We start from the raw sequence: 26,132 nt of genomic DNA, 5'->3' as shown, positions 1-26,132 counted from the left end.
CTTTCCATATGGTATGGTTTTAATTAATTAATACAAATGCCCCCTAATGCCTTCTAGATAGCCATTACTATATATTTGTCTTCTGTATATTTTTTTGTTGTTGTTGACATACTCCTTAAAGATATTAATGTTTTATTTTTTATTGAAATTGTGTTATAGTGACAAACATCAATGACCCTTTAATGAAAGCGATTGAACTGCTGAATAATGCACATGAATTAAAAGAGGTACCGGAAAGATCAACATCTTTAATCATCCTTCTGACTGATGGTCAGGCTAATGCAGGTAAGTGAAATTACTATATACTCTGCTGCAATTTTTCATTAATTCTCATTATGGACCATGCGTGCATATCACGTGTTCCTGACACCACTCACAGAATACTCTGAGAATACATTTCCAAGCACATTGGAAGCTCTCTCTGTATATAATAGATTCTCATCCACTGACACAGGATGCAAACCCCAGGGAAGACTGTATGCAAAACCCACTGGATTACAACCATAAATATACACAATAATGCTCAAGATACCAGCCAGCACTTAAACACATAAAAACTACCAAGTGAGCGATACCCTGTTTCTGTTGCTGCCTTTTATTTTTTTCTATATTTGGGAAATGCACCCAGGGTTTTCTAATATTGCTTAACAAAGCATAGGATGTGCACTAAGGGGTATATTTATCAAGCTTTCAACCGCAAATACGCTGGAATTCCACGTCGTAATTGTTGCGAGATTGATCCGACCTAGTTAGCAAAGCCTCAAGACCGGCAAATGTTGAAACATGTGACGTAACATATGAACCGGCGATCTCAATCCGTTGCAGATCGATGCTTACGTAATTACAGATGTTCCGAATACACATTCGGCTCTATTTGACACTTTTTCCCATTTATCAAATAGTTAACAGGTATGCTCGTGGCTGTCCGACACAGCATACCTTGAGGCCGCGAATACCATAGAAATCAATGGGAGTCTGAAAGCATCGAAAGTTTATGTTCGATGCTGCTAGAGAATGAAGTATAACCCATTGATTTCTATGGTAGAAAACAAGTTATGTTTACACCTAACACCCTAACATAAACCCCGAGTCTAAACACCCCTAATCTGCTTCCCCCGACATCGCCGCCACCTACATAATGTTATTAACCCCTATTCCACGGCTCCCCGACACTGCTGCCACTAAATAAACTTATTAACCCCCTATTGACCCCTAAACCGTCAGCCCCCCACATCACAAAAAACTAAATTAAGCTATTAATCCCTTAACCTAACAATCCCCTAACTTGAAATTAAAATTACAACATCCCAATCTTAATATAAATTAAAACTTACCTGTAGAAGTAAAATAAACTATTTTTAAACTATTAATTAACCTACCCTAACTATTATACTACAATTAAATTAAACTACCAATTAAATAAACTAAATGACATATTAAAAAAACCTAACCCTACTAAAATTATTTCAATATACTATTAAACATTATTAAAAGTACTACATTACAAAAAACAAACAAACACTAACGGCTAGATTTAGAGTTCTGCGTTAGCCGTCAAAACTAGCCTTAGAGGCTCCTAACGCTGGTTTTGGGCTACTGCTGGTATTTAGAGTCAGTCAGGAAAGGGTCTAACGCTCACTTTGCAGCCGCGACTTTTCCATACCGCAGATCCCCCTACGCCAATTGCGTATCCTATCTTTTCAATGGGATCTTTCTAACGCTGGTATTTAGAGTCTTGGCTGAAGTGAGCGTTAGAACTCTAACGACAAAACTCCAGCCACAGAAAAAAGCCAGGAGTTAAGACCTTTCTGGGCTAACGCCGGTTCATAAAGCTCTTAACTACTGTGCTCTAAAGTACACTAACACCCATAAACTACCTATGCACCCCTAAACCGAGGTCTCCCCAAATCGCCGCCACTCTATTAAATTTTTTTAACCCCTAATCTGCCGACCGCACACCGCCGCCACTTACGTTATCCCTATGAACCCCTAATCTGCTGCCCCTAACACCGCCAACCCCTATATTATATTTATTAACCCCTAATCTGCAGCCCCCAACGTCGCCTCCACCTACCTACAATTATTAACCCCTAATCTGCCAACCGGACCTCACCGCTACTATAATAAATGTATTAACCCCTAATCCGCCTCACTTGCGCCTCAATAACCCTAAAATAAATAGTATTAACCCCTAATCTGCCCTCCCTAACATCGCCGACACCTAACTTCAAGTATTAACCCCTAATATGCTGACCGGACCTCACCGCTACTCTAATAAATGTATTAACCCCTAAAGCTAAGTCTAACCTTAACACTAGTACCCCCCTAAGTTAAATATTTTTTAAATCTAACAAAATAAATTAACTCTTATTAAATAAATTATTCCTATTTAAAGCTAAATATTTACCTGTAAAATAAACCCTAATATAGCTACAACATAAATTATAATTATATTGTAGCTATTTTAGGATTAATATTTATTTTACAGGCAACTTTGTATTTATTTTAACTAGGTACAATAGCTATTAAATAGTTATTAACTATTTAATAGCTACCTAGCTAAAAGAAATACAAAATTACCAGTAAAATAAATCCTAACCTAAGTTACAATTAAACCTAACATTACATTATCAATAAATTAATTAAATAAAATACCTACAATTATCTACAATTAAACCTAACACTACACTATCAATAAATTAATTAAATACAATACCTACAAATAAATACAATTAAATAAACTAACTAAAGTACAAAAAATAAAAAAGAACTAAGTTACAAAAAATAAAAAAATATTTACAAACATTAGAAAAATATTACAACAATTTTAAACTAATTACACCTACTCTAAGCCCCCTAATAAAATAACAAAGCCCCCCAAAATAAAAAAATGCCCTACCCTATTCTAAAATGAAAATCGAAAAGCTCTTTTACCTTACCAGCCCTTAAAAGGGCCTTTTGCGGGGCATGCCCCAAAGAATTCAGCTCTTTTGCCTGGAAAAAAAACATACAATACCCCCCCACCAACATTACAACCCACCACCCACATACCCCTAATCTAACCCAAACCCCCCTTAAATAAACCTAACACTAAGCCCCTGAAGATCTCCCTACCTTATCTTCACCACACCGGGTATCACCGATCCGTCCAGGCTCCGATGTCTTGATCCAAGCCCAAGCGGGGGCTGAAGACGTCCATCCTCCGGCTGAAGTCTCGATCCAAGCCCAAGCGGGGGCTGAAGACGTCCATCCTCCGGCTGAAGTCTTGATCCAAGCGGCGGCTGAAGAATTCCATCATTGGGCAGAAGTCTTCATCCTTTCCGGGCAGAAGAGGAGATCCGGACCGGCAAACATCTTCATCCAAGCGGCATCTTCTATCTTCTTCCATCCGATGATGAGCTAATCCATCTTCAAGACCTCCGGCGCGGATCCATCCTCTTCTTCCGACGACCTAAAACAGAATTAAGGTTCCTTTAAGGGATGTCATCCAAGATGGCGTCCCTCGAATTCCGATTGGCTGATAGGATTTTATCAGCCAATCGGAATTAAGGTAGGAAAATTCTGATTGGCTGATGGAATCAGCCAATCAGATTCAAGTTCAATCCGATTGGCTGATCCAATTAGCCAATCAGATTGAGCTCGCATTCTATAGGCTGTTCCGATCAGCCAATAGAATGCAAGCTCAATCTGATTGGCTGATTGGATCAGCCAATCGGATTGAACTTGAATCTGATTGGCTGATTCCATCAGCCAATCAGAATTTTCCTATCTTAATTCCGATTGGCTGATAGAATCCTATCAGCCAATCGGAATTCGAGGGACGCCATCTTGGATGACGTCATTTAAAGGAACCTTCATTCGGACTTAGGATGTCGGAAGAAGAGGATGGATCCGCGCCGGAGGTCTTGATGATGGAGCCGCTCGTCGATGGATGGAAGAAGATAGAAGATGCCGCTTGGATGAAGATGTTTGCCGGTCCGGATCTCCTCTTCTGCCCGGATAGGATGAAGACTTCTGCCCGATGATGGAATTTTTCAGCCGCCGCTTGGATCAAGACTTCAGCCGGAGGATGGACGTCTTCAGCCCCCACTTGGGCTTGGATCAAGACTTCAGCCGGAGGATGGACGTCTTCAGCCCCCGCTTGGGCTTGGATCAAGACATCGGAGCCTGGACGGATCGGTGATACCCGGTGTGGTGAAGATAAGGTAGGGAGATCTTCAGGGGCTTAGTGTTAGGTTTATTTAAGGGGGGTTTGGGTTAGATTAGGGGTATGTGGGTGGTGGGTTGTAATGTTGGTGGGGGGGTATTGTATGTTTTTTTTTTCCAGGCAAAAGAGCTGAATTCTTTGGGGCATGCCCCGCAAAAGGCCCTTTTAAGGGCTGGTAAGGTAAAAGAGCTTTTCGATTTTCATTTTAGAATAGGGTAGGGCATTTTTTTATTTTGGGGGGCTTTGTTATTTTATTAGGGGGCTTAGAGTAGGTGTAATTAGTTTAAAATTGTTGTAATATTTTTCTAATGTTTGTAAATATTTTTTTATTTTTTGTAACTTAGTTCTTTTTTATTTTTTGTACCTTAGTTAGTTTATTTAATTGTATTTATTTGTAGGTATTGTATTTAAATAATTTATTGATAGTGTAGTGTTAGGTTTAATTGTAACTTAGGTTAGGATTTATTTTACAGGTAATTTTGTAATTATTTTAACTAGGTAGCTATTAAATAGTAAATAACTATTTAATAGCTATTGTACCTGGTTAAAATAAATACAAAGTTGCCTGTAAAATAAATATTAATCCTAAAATAGCTACAATATAATTATAATTTATATTGTAGCTATATTAGGATTTATTTTACAAGTAAGTATTTAGCTTTAAATAGGAATAATTTATTTAATAAGAGTTAATTTATTTCGTTAGATTTAAATTATATTTAATTTAGGGGGGTGTTAGGGTTAGACTTAGCTTTAGGGGTTAATACATTTATTAGAGTAGCAGCGAGGTCCGGTCGGCAGATTAGGGGTTAATAATTGTAGGTAGGTGGAGGCGACATTGGGGGCGGCAGATTAGGGGTTAATAAATATAATATAGGGGTCGGCGGTGTTAGGGGCAGCAGATTAGGGGTTCATAAGGATAACGTAGGTTGCGGCGGTGTACGGAGCGGCAGATTAGGGGTTAAAAAAAATATGCAGGTGTCAGCGATAGCGGGGGCGGCAGATTACGGGTTAATAAGTGTAAGGTTAGGGGTGTTTTGACTCGGGGGACATGTTAGGGTGTTAGGTGCAGACATAGGAAGTGTTTCCCCATAGGAAACAATGGGGCTGCGTTAGGAGCTGAACGCTGCTTTTTTGCAGGTGTTAGGTTTTTTTTCCAGCTCAAAATGCCCCATTGTTTTCTATGGGGGAATCGTGCACGAGCACGTTTTTGAAGCTGGCCGCATCCGTAAGCACCGCTGGTATTGAGAGTTGCAGTGGCTGTAAATATGCTCTACGCTCCCTTTTTGGAGCCTAACGCAGCCCTTCTGTGAACTCTAAATACCAGCGGTATTTAAAAGGTGCGGGGAAAAAAAAGCCAGCGTTAGATACGCGGGTCGTTACCGACAAAACTCTAAATCTAGCCGTAAGTTACAAAAAACAAACAAACACTAAATTATGGGGGAAAAAAACAAATTATCAAAAATATATTTTTTAAACCAAATCTAATAGCCATATCAAAATAAAAAAGCCCCCCCAAAATAAAAAAAAACCCTAGCTTACAATAAACTACCATTGACCCTTAAAAGGGCCTTTTGTGGGGCATTGCCCCAAAGATATCCGCTCTTTTACCTGTAAAAAAAATACAAACACCCCCCTAAAGTAAAACCCACCACCCAACCAACCCCCCCAAATAAAAAAACTATCTAGAATAACCTAATCTACCCATTGCCCTGAAAAGGGCATTTGTATGGGCATTGCCCGTAAAAGGGCATTTAGCTCTTTTACTGCCCAGACCCTAATCTAAAAATAAAACCCACCCAAAAACCCTTAAAAAAGCCTAACACTAACCCCCAACGATCCACTTACAGTTCTTGAAGTCCCGCTTGAAGGATCCATCCAGCCAGCGAAGTCATCATCCATGCGGCAAGCAGTCTTCATCCAGATGGCATCTTCTATCTTCATCCAGCCGGCGAAGTCCTCATCCAGATGGCAAGAAGTCTTCATCCAGACGGCATCTTCTATCTTCATCCATCCGGCACGGAGCGGGTCCATCCTGAAGACATCCGGCGTGGAGCATCCTCTTCATATGGTCGCAGCCGTACACTGGAACTTGAATGCAAGTAAAGCAATCCAAGATGGTGTCCCTTGCATTCCTATTAGCTGAATGATTTCAATCAGCCAATAGGAATTAGAGCTGGTAAAATCCTGTTCCAATCAGCCAATAGAATGAGACCTCAATCCTTTTGTCTGATTGGAACAGCCAATAGGATGAGAGCTCAATCCTATTGGCTGATTGGAACAGCCAATAGGATTTTAGCAGCTCTAATTCCTATTGGCTGATTGATATCTTTCAGCAAATAGGAATGCAACGGACGCCATCTTGGATACGGCGGTGACCGTATGAAGAGGATGCTCCATGCTGGATGTCTTCAGGATGGACCCGGATGGATGAAGATAGAAGATGCCGTCTGGATGAAGACTTCTTGCCGCCTGGAGGAGGACTTCACCAGCTGGATGAAGATAGAAGATGCCATCTGGATGAAGACTTCTTGTCGCATGGATGATGACTTTGCCGGCTGGATGGATCCTTCAAGCGGGACTTTTAGAGCTGTAAGTGGATTGTCGGGGGTTAGTGTTAGGCTTTTTTAAGGGTTTTTTGCATGGGTTTTATTTTTAGATTAGGGTCTGGACAGTAAAATAACAATGCCAATACAAATGCCCTTTTCAGGGCAATAGGTAACTTAGGTTATTTTAGATAGTTGTTTTATTTGGGGGGTTGGTTGGGTAGTGGGTTTTACTGTTGGGGGGTGTTTGTATTTTTTTTACAGGTAAAAGAGATGATATCTTTGGGGCAATGCCCCACAAAAGGCCCTTTTAAGGGCCATTGGTAGTTTATTGTAGGCTAGGGTTTTTTTATTTGGGGGGGATTTTTTATTTTGATAGGGCTATTAGATTAGGTGTAAAAAAAAATATTTTTGATAAAAAAAAAAAAAATCCCGTAATTTAGTGTTTGTTTGTTTTTGTAATTTAGTGGGTTTTTTTGTAATGTAGTACTTTTAATAATGTTTAATAGTATATTTAAATAATTTTAGTAGGGTTAGGTTTTTTAATATGTAATTTAGTTTATTTAATTGGTAGTTTAATTTAATTGTAGTATAATAGTTAGGGTAGGTTAATTAATAGTTTAAAAATAGTTTATTTTAATTCTACAGGTGTTTTAATTTATATTAAGATAGGGATGTTGTAATTTTAATTTAAAGTTAGGGGTTTGTTAGGTTTAGGGGTTATTAGCTTAATTTAGGTTTTTGCGATGTGGGAGGCTGACGGTTTAGGGGTTAATATGTTTAGTTAGTGGTGGTGATGTGGGAGGCTAGAGGTTTAGGGGTTAATATGTTTATTTAGGTTGCGGCGATGTCGGGGAGTGGCGGGATAGGGGTTACTATTTTTATTTAGGTTACAACGATGTCAGGGAGTGGCGGGATAGGAGATAAACATTTTAGTATAGTGGCAGCGTTTAGTGACATGTTATAAATAAAGTTGGGAAAAACACGAATAGCAGCGTCATCGATACTGTTAGTTAACAACAGTCCAATGCTCATTGCCCCGTACTTGGTGCGTGTGTTTTTGACAGCTTTTTTAATAAATATGGAGATCATATTGAGATCCGCGGCCGAGATGTTTGGCGATGTTAGGCGAGCGTATTGATGCCGGCGAATGCTACATAGTTGACAACTTGATAAATATCCCCCTAAGAGTACAGTCAATTATTGTGTTCTGTATGAGTTTTATTGGCTAAAATCCTCAAAGGATCAGTTAGCTAACATAATAAAAAGCAGAACTGGAGGGGCCTTGGTGATGTGCTTGGGGTTGTCAGATCATGAACAATAGCTACTGTTTAATTAATTCTTAATTTCATGTTTTTTTTGTATGTGAGTTACAGCTAGTTTATGTTGTTACATATACAGTACAGTATATTTGAAAGGTTAAGAAGATTTGTAATGTCCTTTACATAACTATCTGTATTGAAATGATTTGACATATAATTTATTATTGATCTCACTCATCTTTAACAGTACATTTTTATTATGATTCTAGCAATATCAACTGTTTAAAGGGATATGAAACCTATTTTTTTTTAATGATTCAGATAGAGCGTGCAATTTTAAGTAACTTTCTAATTTACTCTGATTATCAATTTTTCTTCATTCTCTCTGTATCTTCATTTCAAAAAGCAGTAATGTAAGCTTAGGAGCCAGCCCATTTTTGGATCAGCACCCTGGGTAGCATTTGCTGATTGGTGGCTACATGGTTCAGCTCTACCCAGGTGCTGAACCAAAAATTGTCTGTCTCCTAAGCTTACATTCCTGCTTTTCAAATAAAGATACCAAGAGAACCAAGAAAAATTGATAATAGGAGTAAATTAGAAAGTTCCTTAAAATTCCATAAAAAATACATTATAGTAAAAGAACATACACTAAAGTGTATTACTCTAATATTATATATGGGGTGCTTAGCAGGAAAAAAATATCAGAATCAGCAATAGAAAAAAAGTCCTAATATAAATTTAACAATGTCAATGTGGATGAGTCCCAAAAGATGTCGCACATAGATCCCGGCTGCTCTTTGAGGTAATCGTCAGATGAATGCAGAAGGTTCCTATGATAGGAAACAAACAGAGGCGCCTCTAGTGTACTATCATCAGGGTAATAATAAGGCAAATTAATTAAAACTACTCTGAGCCGCTTGACTGACTCCACACATGGCAAGTCTGGCCACAGCAGATCCAGCCAAATTGGCTCCAAACTTCGTCTCTCTGCCCGCCCTCACATTGGTCACGACTCCCACTCTCTGAGTAAGGTGAATTACTGAATTAATGTTTATTTAACTGGGCTATAATCTTAGTTTTTTAAAGGGACATGAAACCCAAAAATGTTTCTTTATGATTCAGACAGAGCATACAATTTTAAAAAGTTTCCAATTTACTTCTGTTATCAAATTTGCTTTGTTCCCATGCTATTCTTTGTTGAAGAGATACCTAGGCATCAGAAGCATACATGGCAGGAAATAGTGCTGTCATTTAGTAATCTTGCAAATAGATAATTTTCTTGCAAAACTGCTACCATATGTGCACGCTCCTAAGCTTACATCCCTGGTTTTCAACAAAAGATACCAAGAGAATTAAGAAAATGCGATACCATAAGTAAATTAGAAAGTTGATTTAAATTGCATGTTCTATTTGAGTCATTAAAGAAACATTTCAGGTTTAATTTCCCTTTAAGGCTATTATATATATATATATATATATATATATATATATATATATATATATATATATATGTGTCTACCAGTCGTCTAATCTTAAACTCTTAACATTTATAACTAAATAACAGGTAGTATAAAATCAAAATTCAAAATGTAAAAATATATATTACTTTAAATGCAAGACCAGTGATGGATAATGTAATTTTACTGCAATTTATTTACTACAAGGTGAATCGTATCCGCCAAGAATTCAGCAAAATGTAAAAAAGGCTGGCCAAGGAAAATATACACTATATTCTCTTGGTTTTGGTACTGGTGTTGACTATAATTTTCTGGAAAAACTGGCTCTAGAAAATTCAGGTGTAGCACGTCGAATTTATGAGGACTCTGATGCTGCGTTACAGATGCAGGTAAAATTGAACATTGCACAACATATTGTTCTACTAATTAACCATTGATATAATTTATTGAGTATAATTAGTATGAAAGCGTAATAAAATCGATTTTCACCCTTTCATGACCGGGCTAATTTGTCTACATTGGAACAACGTTCCGATGTAAACAAATTGAAATCACACAATTGTGCATGTGATCATGAGATTTTAATGATGGGATCAGGTCAGGGGGCGTCCCTATGACACTAGGCACGCCCTTCAGACCGCAATCCCATTCACAAAGCACTGTTGGCTTCAGTACAGCCAAACGTTCCATGCCGTCCTAACGGCACTAAAGCCTAGCACAGTTAGGACGGCATGAAATGTCCTAATGTCGGGAAGAAGTTAAATGTTCCTACTTCAGTCACGTTGCCATTAGTTCTATGGTCAAAGTCTTCAAGGTAGACATGTTACATAATGATATGAACTTTATCATTTTTGTTGATTCTAAAACTTAGGTTCTAGAAAGCAATACATATATTTGTGGTTCTATCGATTGACTTATTCTAAAAATGAAGAGTAAATCTAGCTACTTTATCTTGCACCTGGCTTTACATTCCCAACAAATTAGTTCTTTAATTGTATCATTGTTATTATTATAATGATTTTTTTGTATCATGTTATGCTTCTGCCATACCAGAGAGAGAGTATTATCTACCACAAGTGAAGAAAAAATAATTTTGATACATCTTAATACATCTTATTTATTACTACAAAGATCCAGCAGCCTTTGATCTCCATCAGGGTAGCCCAGAGGTACAACATTTGATACTATTCAGTGGGGTTATTCACAGGTATTTATACACTGTGATGATGTCCCCAGGGAGTTTTGTGCTCTGGTAATGCCCTCAGGGATTTATGCACTCTGATGATACCCTCAGGGATTTATGCATTCTGATGTCCTCAAGGACATTTCTGGTTTCCCTAAATCAACAAACACAGGCAAGGGGGCATGTCATGTTAGGATTCAGCTGATTGTTGTATCCATGGTTTATTATTCAATCAGCCCATCCTTATGGATAGCCAGCCATGCACCAACAAGTTCCTACACTGTATGGAAAAAATAAAATCCAGAAAAGAAGCAGTCCAGGCTTGTTCAAGTAGGATACAATAAAAGTCAAATTTTATTTATAGATCCATTTTAAAATGAAGAACAGCAACAGGCTGTAATGAAGGGTAAAACAGGACCAAATAGTCTGTTGTTTAGACCATAATCATAGACACAGAGGAAACACATATGTGTCAGCATGTAAATACAATTAAGAACAATCCCATCGGTGAACAACAATGAGTATCCTGTTTATCCCCTTATAGAACAGATGAGACTGAATAGACAAAAGTGACGTATATAATCACATAACATGTAAAAATATATATGTGTTTCTCAAACAGATATTTATGAAACCAGTACACACATTAACCATTTGTTGCCTATAATAGCTAAAATACCTATATCTTGGCAAACCTGCTGCGAACACTATGTGGCAACTCTAAGGGGCGCAAGTCCAAAATTGTGTAGTGCAATAAACTTTAATAATACCCTCTTCCTCCAATATATAAATTGTTATAAAAACAAACAAACCAATAACAATAGGGCAAATGCAGTGATATCCCAATATTATATGTCATATAATATGAAATTATAAAATATACAATATACAAAAAATATACAGCATATATACAGAACCCCCAGAGGGCCCTACTAGACTCTTATCTGTTTAAGATGTCAGTCCTTGTGAGATTCCAAAGGTGTCCTTTTTGATGTTGGTGTTCCTCCTATTTTGTTCAGATGACATGTCATGTGTTGGTCACACCCAATGTGGAGTCAGCTCTTTGCCAGGTCAATGAACTGGATACCAACTTTCTCTGTGAACAAGGATCACAAAAACAAAGGTGCCTCCTAGTGTGATATAGTATGGACAGTTGAAATATATGATTGCCAAATAAATACTCACAAGTGGAGCAGCAACCAAATGTGCTAAATCAGACAGACTGGGATCTCACAGTGTCCCAGCTCACTGGAACAGCAAGGCTACTGGTCACCCTTGTGTCTTCAATGGATAAAAAAGCTCAGATGTATTAAAAAATACACAATTTTTATAAAATATAAAATACAGAAGTCAACAAATGACTCTGATAATTAAAAACAGATAGCAACGCGTTTCTCAGACTACTGTCTGTTTCATCAGGCTTCTGTTAACAAACTGAGGCCTAGATTTGGAGTTTGGCGTTAGCCGTGAAAACCAGCGTTAGAGGCTCCTAACGCTGGTTTTAGGCTACCGCCGGTATTTGGAGTCAGTGATTAAAGGGTCTAACGCTCACTTTTCAGCCGCGACTTTTCCATACCGCAGATCCCCTTACGTCAATTGCGTATCCTATCTTTTCAATGGGATCTTTCTAACGCCGGTATTTAGAGTCGTTTCTGAAGTGAGCGTTAGAGCTCTAACGACAAAACTCCAGCCGCCGGAAAAAAGCAGGAGTTAAGAGCTTTCTGGGCTAACGCCGGTTCATAAAGCTCTTAACTACTGTACCCTAAAGTACACTAACACCCATAAACTACCTATGTACCCCTAAACCGAGGTCCCCCCACATCGCCGCCACTCGATTACATTTTTTTAACCCCTAATCTGCCGACTGCCACCTACGTTATACTTATGTACCCCTAATCTGCTGCCCCTAACCCCGCCGACCCCTGTATTATATTTATTAACCCCTAACCTGCCCCCCACAACGTCGCCGCCAGCTACTTACAATAATTAACCCCTAATCTGCCGACCGCAAAGCGCCGCCACCTACGTTATCCTTATGTACCCCTAATCTGCTGCCCCTAACACCGCCGACCCCTATATTATATTTATTAACCCCTAATCTGCCCCCCTCAACGTCGCCGACACCTGCCTACACTTATTAACCCCTAATCTGCCGAGCGGACCTGAGTGCTACTATAATAAAGTTATTAACCCCTAATCCGCCTCACTAACCCTATCATAAATAGTATTAACCCCTAATCTGCCCTCCCTAACATCGCCGACACCTAACTTCAATTATTAACCCCTAATCTGACGACCGGAGCTCACCGCTACTATAATAAATGGATTAACCCCTAAAGCTAAGTCTAACCCTAACACTAACACCCCCCTAAGTTAAATATAATTTAAATCTAACGAAATTAATTAACTCATATTAAATAAATGATTCCTATTTAAAGCTAAATACTTACCTGTAAAATACATCCTAATATAGCTACAATATAAATTATAATTATATTGTAGCTATTTTAGGATTAATATTTATTTTACAGGCAACTTTGTAATTATTTAAACCAGGTACAATAGCTATTAAATAGTTAAGAACTATTTAATAGTTACCTAGTTAAAATAATAACAAAATTACCTGTAAAATAAATCCTAACCTAAGTTATAATTAAACCTAACACTACCCTATCAATAAATTAATTAAATAAAATACCTACAATTACCTACAATTAACCTAACACTACACTATCAATAAATAAATTAAATACAATTCCTACAAATAACTACAATGAAATAAACTAACTAAAGTACAAAAAATAAAAAAGAACTAAGTTACAAAAAAATAAAAAAATATTTACAAACATCAGAAAAATATTACAACAATTTTAAACTAATTACACCTACTCTAAGCCCCCTAATAAAATAACAAAGACCCCCAAAATAAAAAATTCCCTACCCTATTCTAAATTAATAAATGTAAAAGCTCTTTTACCTTACCAGCCCTGAACAGGGCCCTTTGCGGGGCATGCCCCAAGAAAATCAGCTCTTTTGCCTGTAAAAAAAAACATACAATACCCCCCCCCCAACATTACAACCCACCACCCACATACCCCTAATCTAACCCAAACTCCCCTTAAATAAACCTAACACTAAGCCCCTGAAGATCTTCCTACCTTGTCTTCACCTCACCGGGTATCACCGATCGGTCCTGGCTCCGATATCTTCATCCAACCCAAGCGGGGGCTAGACATCCACTGAAGAAGTCCAGAAGAGGGTCCAAAGTCTTCCTCCTATCCGGCAAGAAGAGGACATCCGGACCGGCAAACATCTTCATCCAAGCGGCATCTTCGATCTTCTTCCACCGGTGCGGAGCGGGTCCATGTTGAAGCAGCCGACGCGGATCCATCCTCTTCTTCCGGCGTCTCCCGACGAATGACGGTTCCTTTAAGGGACGTCATCCAAGATGGCGTCCCTCGAATTCCGATTGGCTGATAGGATTCTATCAGCCAATCGGAATTAAGGTAGGAATATTCTGATTGGCTGATGGAATCAGCCAATCAGAATCAAGTTCAATCCGATTGGCTGATCCAATCAGCCAATCAGATTGAGCTCGCATTCTATTGGCTGATCGGAACAGCCAATAGAATGCGAGCTCAATCTGATTGGCTGATTGGATCAGCCAATCGGATTGAACTTGATTCTGATTGGCTGATTCCATCAGCCAATCAGAATATTCCTACCTTAATTCCGATTGGCTGATAGAATCCTATCAGCCAATCGGAATTTGAGGGACGCCATCTTGGATGACGTCCCTTAAAGGAACCGTCATTCGTCGGGAGACGCCGGAAGAAGAGGATGGATCCGCGTCGGCTGCTTCAAAATGGACCCGCTCCGCACCGGTGGAAGAAGATCGAAGATGCCGCTTGGATGAAGATGTTTGCCGGTCCGGATGTCCTCTTCTTGCCGGATAGGAGGAAGACTTTGGACCCTCTTCTGGACTTCTTCAGTGGATGTCTAGCCCCCGCTTGGGTTGGATGAAGATATCGGAGCCAGGACCGATCGGTGATACCCGGTGAGGTGAAGACAAGGTAGGAAGATCTTCAGGGGCTTAGTGTTAGGTTTATTTAAGGGGGGTTTGGGTTAGATTAGGGGTATGTGGGTGGTGGGTTGTAATGTTGGGGGGGGGGTATTGTATGTTTTTTTTTACAGGCAAAAGAGCTTATTTTATTGGGGCATGCCCCGCAAAGGGCCCTGTTCAGGGCTGGTAAGGTAACAGAGCTTTTACATTTAATAATTTAGAATAGGGTAGGGAATTTTTTATTTTGGGGGTCTTTGTTATTTTATTAGGGGGCTTAGAGTAGGTGTAATTAGTTTAAAATTGTTGTAATATTTTTCTTATGTTTGTAAATATTTTTTTATTTTTTGTAACTTAGTTCTTTTTTATTTTTTGTACTTTAGTTAGTTTATGTAATTGTAGTTATTTGTAGAAATTGTATTTAATTTATTTATTGATAGTGTAGTGTTAGGTTTTATTGTAGGTAATTGTAGGTATTTTATTTAATTAATTTATTGATAGGGTAGTGTTAGGTTTAATTATAACTTAGGTTAGGACTTATTTTACAGGTAATTTTGTTATTATTTTAACTAGGTAACTATTAAATAGTTCTTAACTATTTAATAGCTATTGTACCTGGTTAAAATAATTACAAAGTTGCCTGTAAAATAAATATTAATCCTAAAATAGCTACAATGTAATTATAATTTATATTGTAGCTATATTAGGATTTATTTTACAGGTAAGTATTTAGCTTTAAATAGGAATAATTTATTTAATATGAGTTAATTAATTTCGTTAGATGTAAATTATATTTAAGTTAGGGGGGTGTTAGTGTTAGGGTTAGACTTAGCTTTAGGGGTTAATCCATTTATTATAGTAGCGATGAGCTCCGGTCGTCAGATTAGGGGTTAATAATTGAAGTTAGGTGTCGGCGATGTTAGGGAGGGCAGATTAGGGGTTAATACTATTTATGATAGGGTTAATGAGGCGGGTTAGGGGTTAATAACTTTATTATAGTAGCGCTCAGGTCCGCTCGGCAGATTAGGGGTTAATAAGTGTAGGCAGGTGTCGGCGACGTTGAGGGGGGCAGATTAGGGGTTAATAAATATAATATAGGGGTCGGCGGTGTTAGGGGCAGCAGATTAGGGGTACATAGGGATAACGTAGGTTGCGGCGGTGTACGGAGCGGCAGATTAGGGTTTAATAATAATATGCAGGGGTCAGCGATAGCGGGGGCGGCAGATTAGGGGTTAATAAGTGTAAGGTTAGGGGTGTTTAGACTCGGGGTACATGTTAGGGTGTTAGGTGCAGACGTAGGAAGTGTTTCCCCATAGGAAACAATGGGGCTGCGTTAGGAGCTGAACGCTGCTTTTTTGCAGGTGTTAGGTTTTTTTACAGCTCAAACAGCCCCATTGTTTCCTATGGGAGAATCGTGCACGAGCACGTTTTTGAGGCTGGCCGCGTCCGTAAGCAACTCTGGTATCGAGAGTTGCATTTGCGGTAAAAATGCTCTACGCTCCTTTTTTGGAGCCTAACGCAGCATTTTTTTGAACTCTCGATACCAGAGTTAATTTTATGGTGCGGCCAGAAAAAAGCCCGCGGATCGTTAACAGCCCATCTACCGCCAAACTCCAAATCTAGGCCTGTGAGTTCATACTTAAATAATACAAATAACCAATCTCTATCCTTAATTGACTGACACACCTCTCAGGTGTATGTGTGCATAATTAGTCTAATTACTAGTGCTGAGAACATGTGCAGCCAAACTCCACATTGCTAACATCATTCCACACTTGTAAACCTAATCATTGGCAATAACTATTTATAACACTCCAAACAAAGCAGAGTCACATATAATCCGGTGTTGCAGTGGATTGATTGGCAAATTCAGATGTCAGTGAGTCCGTATAGTTGTATAGAGCGGCTATCACCTGTTACCAAATACACACTATAAAACCAGTGTGTATAATTTTTGACAGCAATTGGTAGATAGTATGTATTCAGTGAAAATGCATTACACAAGTTAGTTAATGTATCACAAGAGAAACATCATAAACTTTAGAAACAATATAATTTTTTTAATTGGGTTCTAATAGAGATTATATCTAGTGACACAATAATCTGTGCTAACATGATACTCATATCAGGGTTATATATAGTTGTATTTGAGTGTTATAAATATTTATTGTCAATGATTATGTTTTTAAGTGTGGAATGATGTTAGCAATATGGAGTTTGGCTGCACATGTTCTCAGCACTAGTAATTAGACCAATTATGCACACATACACCTGAGAGGTGTCTCAGCCAATTAAGGATAGGGATTGGTTACTTGTATTATTTAAGCCTGAACTCTCAGTTTGTGAACAGAAGCCTGATGAAACAGACGGTAGTCTGAGAAACGAATTGGTATCTGTTTTTAATTATCAGAGTCATTTGTTGACTTCTGTATTTTATATTTTATTAAATTGTGTATTTTTTAATACACCTGAGAGTCCGAGCTTTTTTATCCATTGAAGACACCAGGGTGACCAGTAGCCTTGCTGTACTAGTGAGCTGGGACACTGCAATATCCCAGTCTGTCTGATTTAGCACATTTGGGTGCTGCTCCACTTGTGAGTATTCATTTGGCAATCATATATTTCAACTGTCCATACTATATCACACTAGGAGGCACCTTTGTTTTTGTGATCCTTGTTCACAGAGAAAGCTAAAATACCTATATACATCCTATGCATAAATACATGAGATCATACAGATTAGTATTCAAAACAAGCTCTCCAATGTATTAAGCAAAGTCATATCCTTAAACATAGTAGCTTATGATGATAAAGGAAACTCTGTAATGGATTGCATAAAGTACTGTAAATATCACAGTTAATACTCCATAAACTAGTGGTATTAGAAAATTGAGTAAAAGAAAGAAATGAGTAGTAGAACTATACATAGAGTACATTATGAAAATAGTAGAATGTGTCAAATGCCTGCAACATACATACTAAAAAGTATAAACAGATAAAGATATATATATAATCCATTGGGGACCAAACTGTTCAGTTTATGGATCCAATAGATCTCTTAGCGGCATAGGATCTGAAAATTATCACTTTCTCTTGGGGTTCTCAATGTGTGCTGACCTTGCCTTGATGTATATCAATGAAATACTGAGAAAGGGCTGAGCATGACCTTTCTCCCACTATGTATGATAAGTGTTCCTTAATCCATTTAACCCCTTTCCGCGTTGTCCTGCCAGCGTATTGGCGGAACAAGATGTACACTCAACTAAATAAATATCAAATTTACTTCTGCGACTAATACATCCCCTGGTAACAAATGACTGGGATTAATGGAGTTAAACGTATTAGTGACATGAGCATGGTCACATGATTTACCTTTTCCCACATCTAAAGGTGCCTTTAAAGTGCATCCATGAACTACCAGATCTATCCTCTTTCAATAGACTGACTATGTCCTTCTGACTATGTTACAAATGCTTTCATATTGGTTAGAGAAGGTGGTCACGAATGTTGGCCATTCCCCATCGTCAGAAGGAGTCTTACACCATCTCTTAGGCTTTTTGTTAAGGAGGGTACTTCTGTTCATGTCTCTTACTTCCATTAAAGCATTCTCAACTACACGCATAGGGTAGCCTCTAGTTAAAAGACGGTTAGTTAATTCCTTACTTTAAGAAACATACTCTCTAGAGAGCAGTTACGTCTTAAACGCATATATTGCCCCTTTGCAATGCCCTTAAAAACATGCTTGGGATGATTACTCAGGGCATGCAAAAGTGTGTTGCCTGATATGGACTTCCTGTATAGGGATGAAATAACACATCTATTGGTGATATCAGCTTTCAATGTGATGTCCAAAAAATTGATCTCTAGTTCATGCCATTCAAATGTAAATTTAAGACCAACTGTATTGCTATTAAGATAATCCACGAACTATCAGAAGTCTAAATGATCAAGAAATCATCAATGTATCTCACATATTTAATTATGTGGGACACATAAGTGTTATTTACACCATAGACATGGAACTGCTCCCACCACCCAATAAAGAGGTTAGCATAAGAGGGGGCAAATTTCACCCCCATTGCAATTCCACGTCTCTGGAGGTAAAAGTTCCCTGAAAACATAAAGGACCCCTTAAATTCAGTGGCCAAATTGGTATACAGTTCTAGAAAAAACGTCATTGCTTCTAAACCAAATGTGTGAGGGATGGAGGAATTACAGGGACACAACATCAACTGTCACCCAACTGTATTCCTGGCTAAAATGTGTATTCTCCATCTTTTCTAGTGTGTAGGTAGTATCCCTAAGATAGCTGGAAAGCTTACAGACTAAGGCTGTAAAAAGTGATCAACCCAGTTAGAAAGAGGTTCTAAAAGAAAGCTGATGCCTGCAACTATCGGTCTCCCTTAGATATATTTAGGTCCCTTGTGCACTTTGGGGAGATGGTGGTAGATAGGTATTATTGGATTTTCAACCGAAAAGTATATCATAGTTTTCTGGTCAATCAAGCCCATCTCAACACCATCATCCACAAGCTGCCTGAGTTGTTTTTATATGTCTCTGTAGGGTCCCTAGGTAGAGGAAGGTATGTGTCTGTATCATTAAGTTGTCTTATAGCCTCATTCAGATACATCTGTTTATACATTACCACTACACTTCCCCCTTTATCCGACTGCTTAATCACAATATTTAAATTGTTCTGTAGCGTCCCTCTCTCTTTTGGACAGATTCTGACGGTGTACTTGTGTGTCCATTGACAGATCCTTCAGATCTTCTATTACCCTATTGTGGAACACCTCTAGAGAATTCCCTCTAGTATGTATTGGGTAGAAATTAAATCTGTTATGTAGACTAACCTGTGTATCGTTCTTTTGTGAATAATCTTTTGAGTCAGGTCCTAATAAAATCTTCCAAGGAGGTTAGGGTACAGACATCTACAAAAGATAAATCGCCATGTACCCTTTCTGTTGGTAATGGTTGATTAGGATGTACAGTGTCATTAGTATGACCTCTTTCATATGTGAAGAAGTACTTTTTGAGAGTAAGATTCCTTACTAACTTTTTCACATCTGAAACAGATCGAAATTTCGTGAGTGTACAAACCCTAAACCATAGCTTAAAACTTTAATTTCTGTTTCAGAGAGTTGGTGTGAAGGGATATACTTTTTGTGGTGCATGTCCTTTTTTCCCCTCAACTGGTACCGGGGTTCTCTACTCCTTGAGACCCTGTATTTGGAGTTCCTGTATTGTTTGTTTCCCCCCCTGGGGTTTGTTGTTTGGCCCATTGAAAAACCTGAATATTAACTGCGGCTTCTACAGTTTTAAAGGCACCTAGTACAGGGGCTTGGGGTAGATGGGGCGCAACATTTAAATTTTCCCTCTGTTTGGGAACTAGTATATTTTAGTATCCCCTTATTACTTGAAATGGGTGATTGTGTTCTGTCTGTCACATTTGGTGTTATTACAGAAATTGTCAACATACCCTCTGTTTCTGGCTCTGACCCTGATTGCTCCTCAAAACTGGATGCAAATTTATCCTCATCAGAATACTCAGGTTCAGAATCAGAGAATGTTACCTTCTTTTGGGACTCATGTAAAGTGCCTGTTTCTCCCATTTCTGCTTCTCCTATTCTTATTTCCAACCCTCTGTGGTTCTACATCTGTTTGATTAGACCAGGACTTATTGCGTTGGCGACGCCACCATATATATACTGACCCTAGTGTATAATCTTTCTGATCCCTCAGAAATGTAGTGTGTTTAACTTGAATAATAAGTTTTCTCGATTCCTTCATGGTAGTTTAGTAAATCATCAAACTGTGGATAGATGTCACATAATTTAAACTTATTCATATCAGTTTGTAATTTAACAATCTTATTTTTAACCTCAGTTAGTAAAAAATCTTTATATTCAATTAACAATGAGATCTAAGTCAGAAGTAAATTAATTTTTTACCAAGTTGAGTGTACATCTTATTCCCGCCAATACGTTGGCAGGACGATGCGGGAGCTGGGAAAATGGATTAAGGAACACTTATCATACATAGCGGGAGAAAGGTCATGCTTAGTCCTTTCTCAGCATTTCATTGATATACATCAAGGCAATGTCAGCACACTCAAGTGGCAAGCAAAAGAACTGATTCTGAGACCCCCAAGAGGAGGAGATAAGTTTCAGATCCTATGCCACCAAGAGATCTATTGGATCCATAAACTGAACAGTTTGGTCCCCAATGGATTCAACTCAGAGTTTGACATCATAAATTACTGGGATAGATGAGCATTGTGTCCAATAGATACTATGTTAATGCACCTTAGCCACATATCTATAGCCATACGTTTCTATTTTTATATATGTATCTTTATATATCTTTATCTGTTTATACTTATTAGTATGTTGGTTGCAGGCATTTGATGCATTCTACTATTTTCATAATGTACTCTATGTATAGTTCTACTACTCATTTCTTTCTTTTACTCAATGTTCAGTATAAAATCGAAAATCTAATACCACTAGTTTATGGAGTATTAACTGTGATATTTACAATACTTTATGTAATCCATTACAGAGTTTCCCTCATCATCATAAGCTACTATGTTTAAGTATAGGACTTTGCTTTATACATTTTGAATACTAATCTGTATGATCTCATGTATTTATGCATAGGATGTATATAGGTATTTTAACTTTCTCTGTGAACAAGGATCACAAAAACAAAAGCTCCTCCTAGTGTGATACAGTATGAACAGTTGAAATATATGATTGCCAAATGAATACTCACAAGTGGAGCAGCACCCAAATGTGCTAAATCAGACAGACTGGGATATCGCAGTGTCCCAGCTCACTGGTACAGCAAGGCTACTGGTCACCCTGGTGTCTTCAATGGATGATAAAAAAGCTTGGACTCTCAGATGTATTTAAAAATACACAATTTAACAAAATATAAAATACAGAAGTCAACAAATGACTCTGATAATTAAAAACAGATAGCAACGCGTTTCTCAGACTACCGTCAGTTTTTGAACAGAAGCCTGATGAAACAGAGAGTTCAGGCTTAAATAATACAAATAAGAAGTTCTACTACTCATTTCTTTCTTTTACTCATTTTTCAGTATAAAATCTAAAATCTAATAACATTAGTTTATGGAGTATTAACCGTGATATTTACGATACTTTATGTAATCCATGACAGTTTCCCTTATCATCATAAGCTACTATGTTTGTTTGTTTTTAAACAAAGAATTTTTATTGAGACAATATAATATATGACAACATTGCCTGAAGATACAAATTTGAGGTTATAAAGATATGTAATTGCAGTACAGGTTTGAATATTACAAATTGGACATTTGTGAACGTATGTAAACAATGATAAATAAAAACCAAGAATGAATGCAGGCATAGATATGGTCTCTTTTCTGAAAGTGATATGCTGTGGGTAGAAGTTTAGGTACCGTGTCTGTGGTTTTGAGTATGAAAGTATTGGTGCTCTAATTCTGTTAGATTATAGGGTGAGAAGATTCATGGTAAGTGAGCGTGGGAGGTGTGAGAAGGGAGAAAAAAAAAGGGGGGGAGGGATAAGCTACTATGTTTAAGGATAAGACTTTGCTTTATACATTGGAGAACTTGTTTTGCATACTAATCTGTATGATCTCATGTATTTATGCATAGGATGTATATAGGTATTTTAGCTGTTATAGGCAACAAATGGTTAATGTGTGTACTGGTTCATAAATATCTGTTTGAGAAACACATATATATTTTTACATGCTATGTGATTATATATGTCACTTTTGTCTATTCAGTCTCATCTGTTCTATAAGGGGTTAAACAGGGTACTCATTGTTGTTCACCAATGGGATTGTTCTTAATTGTATTTAAATACTGACACATGTGTGTTTCTTCTATATCTATGAGTACGGTCTTAACGTCCAAAACAGATCAGACTATTTGGTCCTGTTTTACCCTTCATTACAGCCTGTAAATAAAATTTTGGCTTTTATTGTATCCTACTTGAACAAGCCTGGACTGCTTCCTGGATTTTATTTTTCCATACCTTACTCGGAGTACAGGCCAGGGACTCTGTTACGCTCATCAAACAAGTCCGGGATTCAGGACCAGTGATTGGTTGAGCGTCACAGCTTCGTTTTGGAGTCCGGGACTTTGAACTCCCACAGCGTGCCATTGAGGGATGTCTGGAGGAGGATGTCTTCTTCGTGAAGCCAGGAGTGTGGATATACTATGTAGGGGTAGGAGCCAGCGCGGTCTGGTAAAATATTTGTACCCCTTAACCCTCCTCTCAGCCGGCCCAGTTTGCAAAGACATCCTTGTGGAAATCTATATTGTATGGTGCTTACATGCGGTGGTGAGTTTATGTGCAAGGATTAGCAATGCATTTGTGCTTCTACTGCTATGACATAATGATATGCTGATGTCTGGACTGCCTTAAATTGCATGGGGTGGGAGAGATCAGTAGCCCAGTCGTGAAAGGTCTAATAAAGTGAAATTACAGGTATATACTAACAGACTTATGCTTTGACCGGGCAGCATCAATAACTGCACATTAATATTCTCTCTGTGTCCACAGATACATAAACCTCAAACCTTTTCTTCTTTATTTTCCAAGTTCCTACATTGAATGCAGCTATTTCCACACTTTCAAACAGAGACATTAAAGGGTCATGAAACAGTCCATGAGCTAGTCACGTATGGGATATACAATCCTACCAGTAGGGGCAAAGTTTCCCAAACCTCAAAATGCCTATAAATACACCCCTCACCACACTCAAAATTCAGTTTAACAAATAGCCAAGAAGTGGGGTGATAAAGAAAGGAGCAAAAAAAAAAACATAATAAAGGAATTGGAATAATTGTGCTTTATACAAAAAAATCATAACCACCATAAAAAGGGTGGGCCTCATGGACTCTTGCCAATATGAAAGAAGTGAATTTATCAGGTAAATTCTTACATAAATTATGTTTTCTTTCATGTAATTGGCAAGAGTCCATGAGCTAGTGACGTAAGGGATATCAATACCCAAGATGTGGAACTCCACGCAAGAGTCACTAGAGAGGGAGGGATAAAAAATAAAGACAGCCAATTCCGCTGAAAAAACATAATCCACAACCCAAATCATAAGTTTTAATCTTATAGTGGAAAAAAACCCTGAAAATATAAGCAGAAGAATCAAACTGAAACATCTGCCTGAAGAACTTTTCTACTAAAAACTGCTTCTGAAGAAGAAAAAACATCAGAATGGTAGAATTTAGTAAATGTATGCAAAGAAGACCAAGTTGCTGCTTTGCAAATCTGATCAACTGAAGCTTCATTCTTAAAAGCCCAGGAAGTGGAAACTGACCTAGTAGAATGAGTTGTAATCCTCTGAGGTGAGGATTCACCCGACTGCAAGTAAGCGTGATGAATCAAAAGCTTTAACCACGATGCCAAAGAAATGGCAGAAGCCTTCTGACCTTTCCTAGAACCAGAAAAGATAACAAATAGACTAGAAGTCTTCCTGAAAATTTAAGTAGCTTCAACATAATATTTCAAAGCTCTCACCACATCCAAAGAATGTAAAGATCTTTCTAAAGAATTCTTAGGATGAGGACACAAAGAAGGGACAACAATTTCTCTACTAATGTTGTTGGAATTCACAACTTTAGGTAAGAATTTAAATGAATTCCGCAAAACTGCCTTATCCTAATGAAAAATCCGAAAAGGAGACTCACAAGAAAGAGCAGATAATTCAGAAACTCTTCTAGCAGAAGAGACGGCCAAAAGAAACAACACTTTCCAAGAAAGCAATTTAATGTCCAAAGAATGCATAGGCTCAAACGGAGGAGCCTGTAAAGCCTTCAAAACCAAAGACTCCAAGGAGGAGAGATTGATTTAATGACAGGCTTAATACGAACCAAAGCCTATACAAAACAATTAATATCAGGGAGTTTAGCAATTTTTCTGTGGAATAAAACAGAAAGAGCAGAGATTTGTCATTTCAAGGAACTTGCAGACAAACCTTTATCCAAACCATCCTGAAGAAACTGTAAAATTCTAGGAATTCTAAAAGAATGCCAAGAGAATTTATGAGAAGAACACCATGAAATGTAAGTCTTCCAAACTCGATAATAAATCTTTCTAGAAACAGATTTTCGAGCCTGCATCATAGTATTAATCACTGAGTAAGAGAAACCTCTATGACTAAGCACTAAGCGTTCAATTTCCATACCTTCAAATGTAATGATTTGAGATCCTGATGGAAAAACGGACCTTGAGATAGAAGGTCTGTCCTTAACGGAAGTGGCCAAGGTTGGCAACTGGACATCCGAACAAGATCCGCATACCAAAACCTGTGAGCCCATGCTGGAGCCACCAGCAGCACAAACGATTGCTCCATGATGATCTTGGAAATCACTCTTGGAAGGAGAACTAGAGGCGGAAAAATATAGGCAGGTTGATAACTCCAAGGAAGTGTCAATGCATCCACTGCTTTCGCCTGAGGATCCCTGGACCTGGACAGGTACCTGGGAAGTTTCTTGTTTAGATGAGATGCCATCAGATCTATTTCTGGAAGCCCCCACATCTGAAAAATTTGAAAAAACACATCCGGGGGAAGAGACCACTCTCCCGGATGTAAAGTTTGACGACTGAGATAATCCGCTTCCCAATTGTCTATACCTGGGATATGAACCACAGAAATTAGACAGGAGCTGGATTCTGCCCAAACAAGTATCCAGGATACTTCTTTCATAGCCTGAGGACTGTGAGTCCCACCCTGATGATTGACATATGCCACAGTTGTGACATTGTCTGTCGAAAACAAATAAACGGCTCTCTCTTTAATAGGGGCCAAAACTGAAGGGCTCTGAGAATCGCACAGAGTTCCAAAATATTGATTGGTAATCTCGCCTCTTGAGATTTCAAAACCCCTTGTGCTGTCAGAGATACCCAGAAAGCTCCCCAACCTTAAAGACTCGCATCTGTTGTGTTCACGGTCATGGTTGGATGAACAAAAGAGGCCCCTTGAACTATACGATGGTGATCTAACCACCAAGTCAGAGATAGTGGAACATTGGGATTTAAGGATATTAATTGTGATATCCTTGTATAATCCCTGCACCATTGGTTCAGCATACAAAGTTGAAGAGGTCTCATGTGAAAACAAGCAAAGGGGATCGCGTCCGATGCTGCAGTCATGAGACCTAAAACCTCCATGCACATAGCTACTGAAGGGAATGACTGAGACTGAAGGTTCCGACAGGCTGCAACCAACTTCAAACGTCTCTTGTCTGTTAGAGACAAAGTCATGGATACTGAATCTATCTGGAAACCTAAAAAGGTTACCCTTGTCTGAGGAATCAAATAACTTTTTGGTAAATTGATCCTAAAACCATGTTCTTGAAGAAACTTGCGCCTAGATTTAGAGT

General features: G+C 38.3%; 1 protein-coding gene across 1 annotated transcript in view; it reads left to right on the top strand.

Moving 5' to 3' along the window:
- Window positions 1-26,132, top strand: part of LOC128660591 (inter-alpha-trypsin inhibitor heavy chain H3) — a 372,698-nt gene that overhangs the window by 200,549 nt on the left and 146,017 nt on the right. The window contains exons 10-11 of the mRNA XM_053714518.1: window positions 160-285; window positions 9,680-9,861. Of these exons, the coding sequence (XP_053570493.1) occupies window positions 160-285; window positions 9,680-9,861 (308 nt within the window). The remainder of the gene's footprint in view (window positions 1-159; window positions 286-9,679; window positions 9,862-26,132) is intronic.

The sequence above is a fragment of the Bombina bombina genome, chromosome 5 (assembly GCF_027579735.1).
Source record: "Bombina bombina isolate aBomBom1 chromosome 5, aBomBom1.pri, whole genome shotgun sequence".
NCBI classification, from domain to species: Eukaryota; Metazoa; Chordata; class Amphibia; order Anura; family Bombinatoridae; genus Bombina; species Bombina bombina.
The sequence above is the reverse complement of the archived record's forward strand: the minus strand, read 5'-3'. Positions and strand labels throughout refer to the sequence as shown.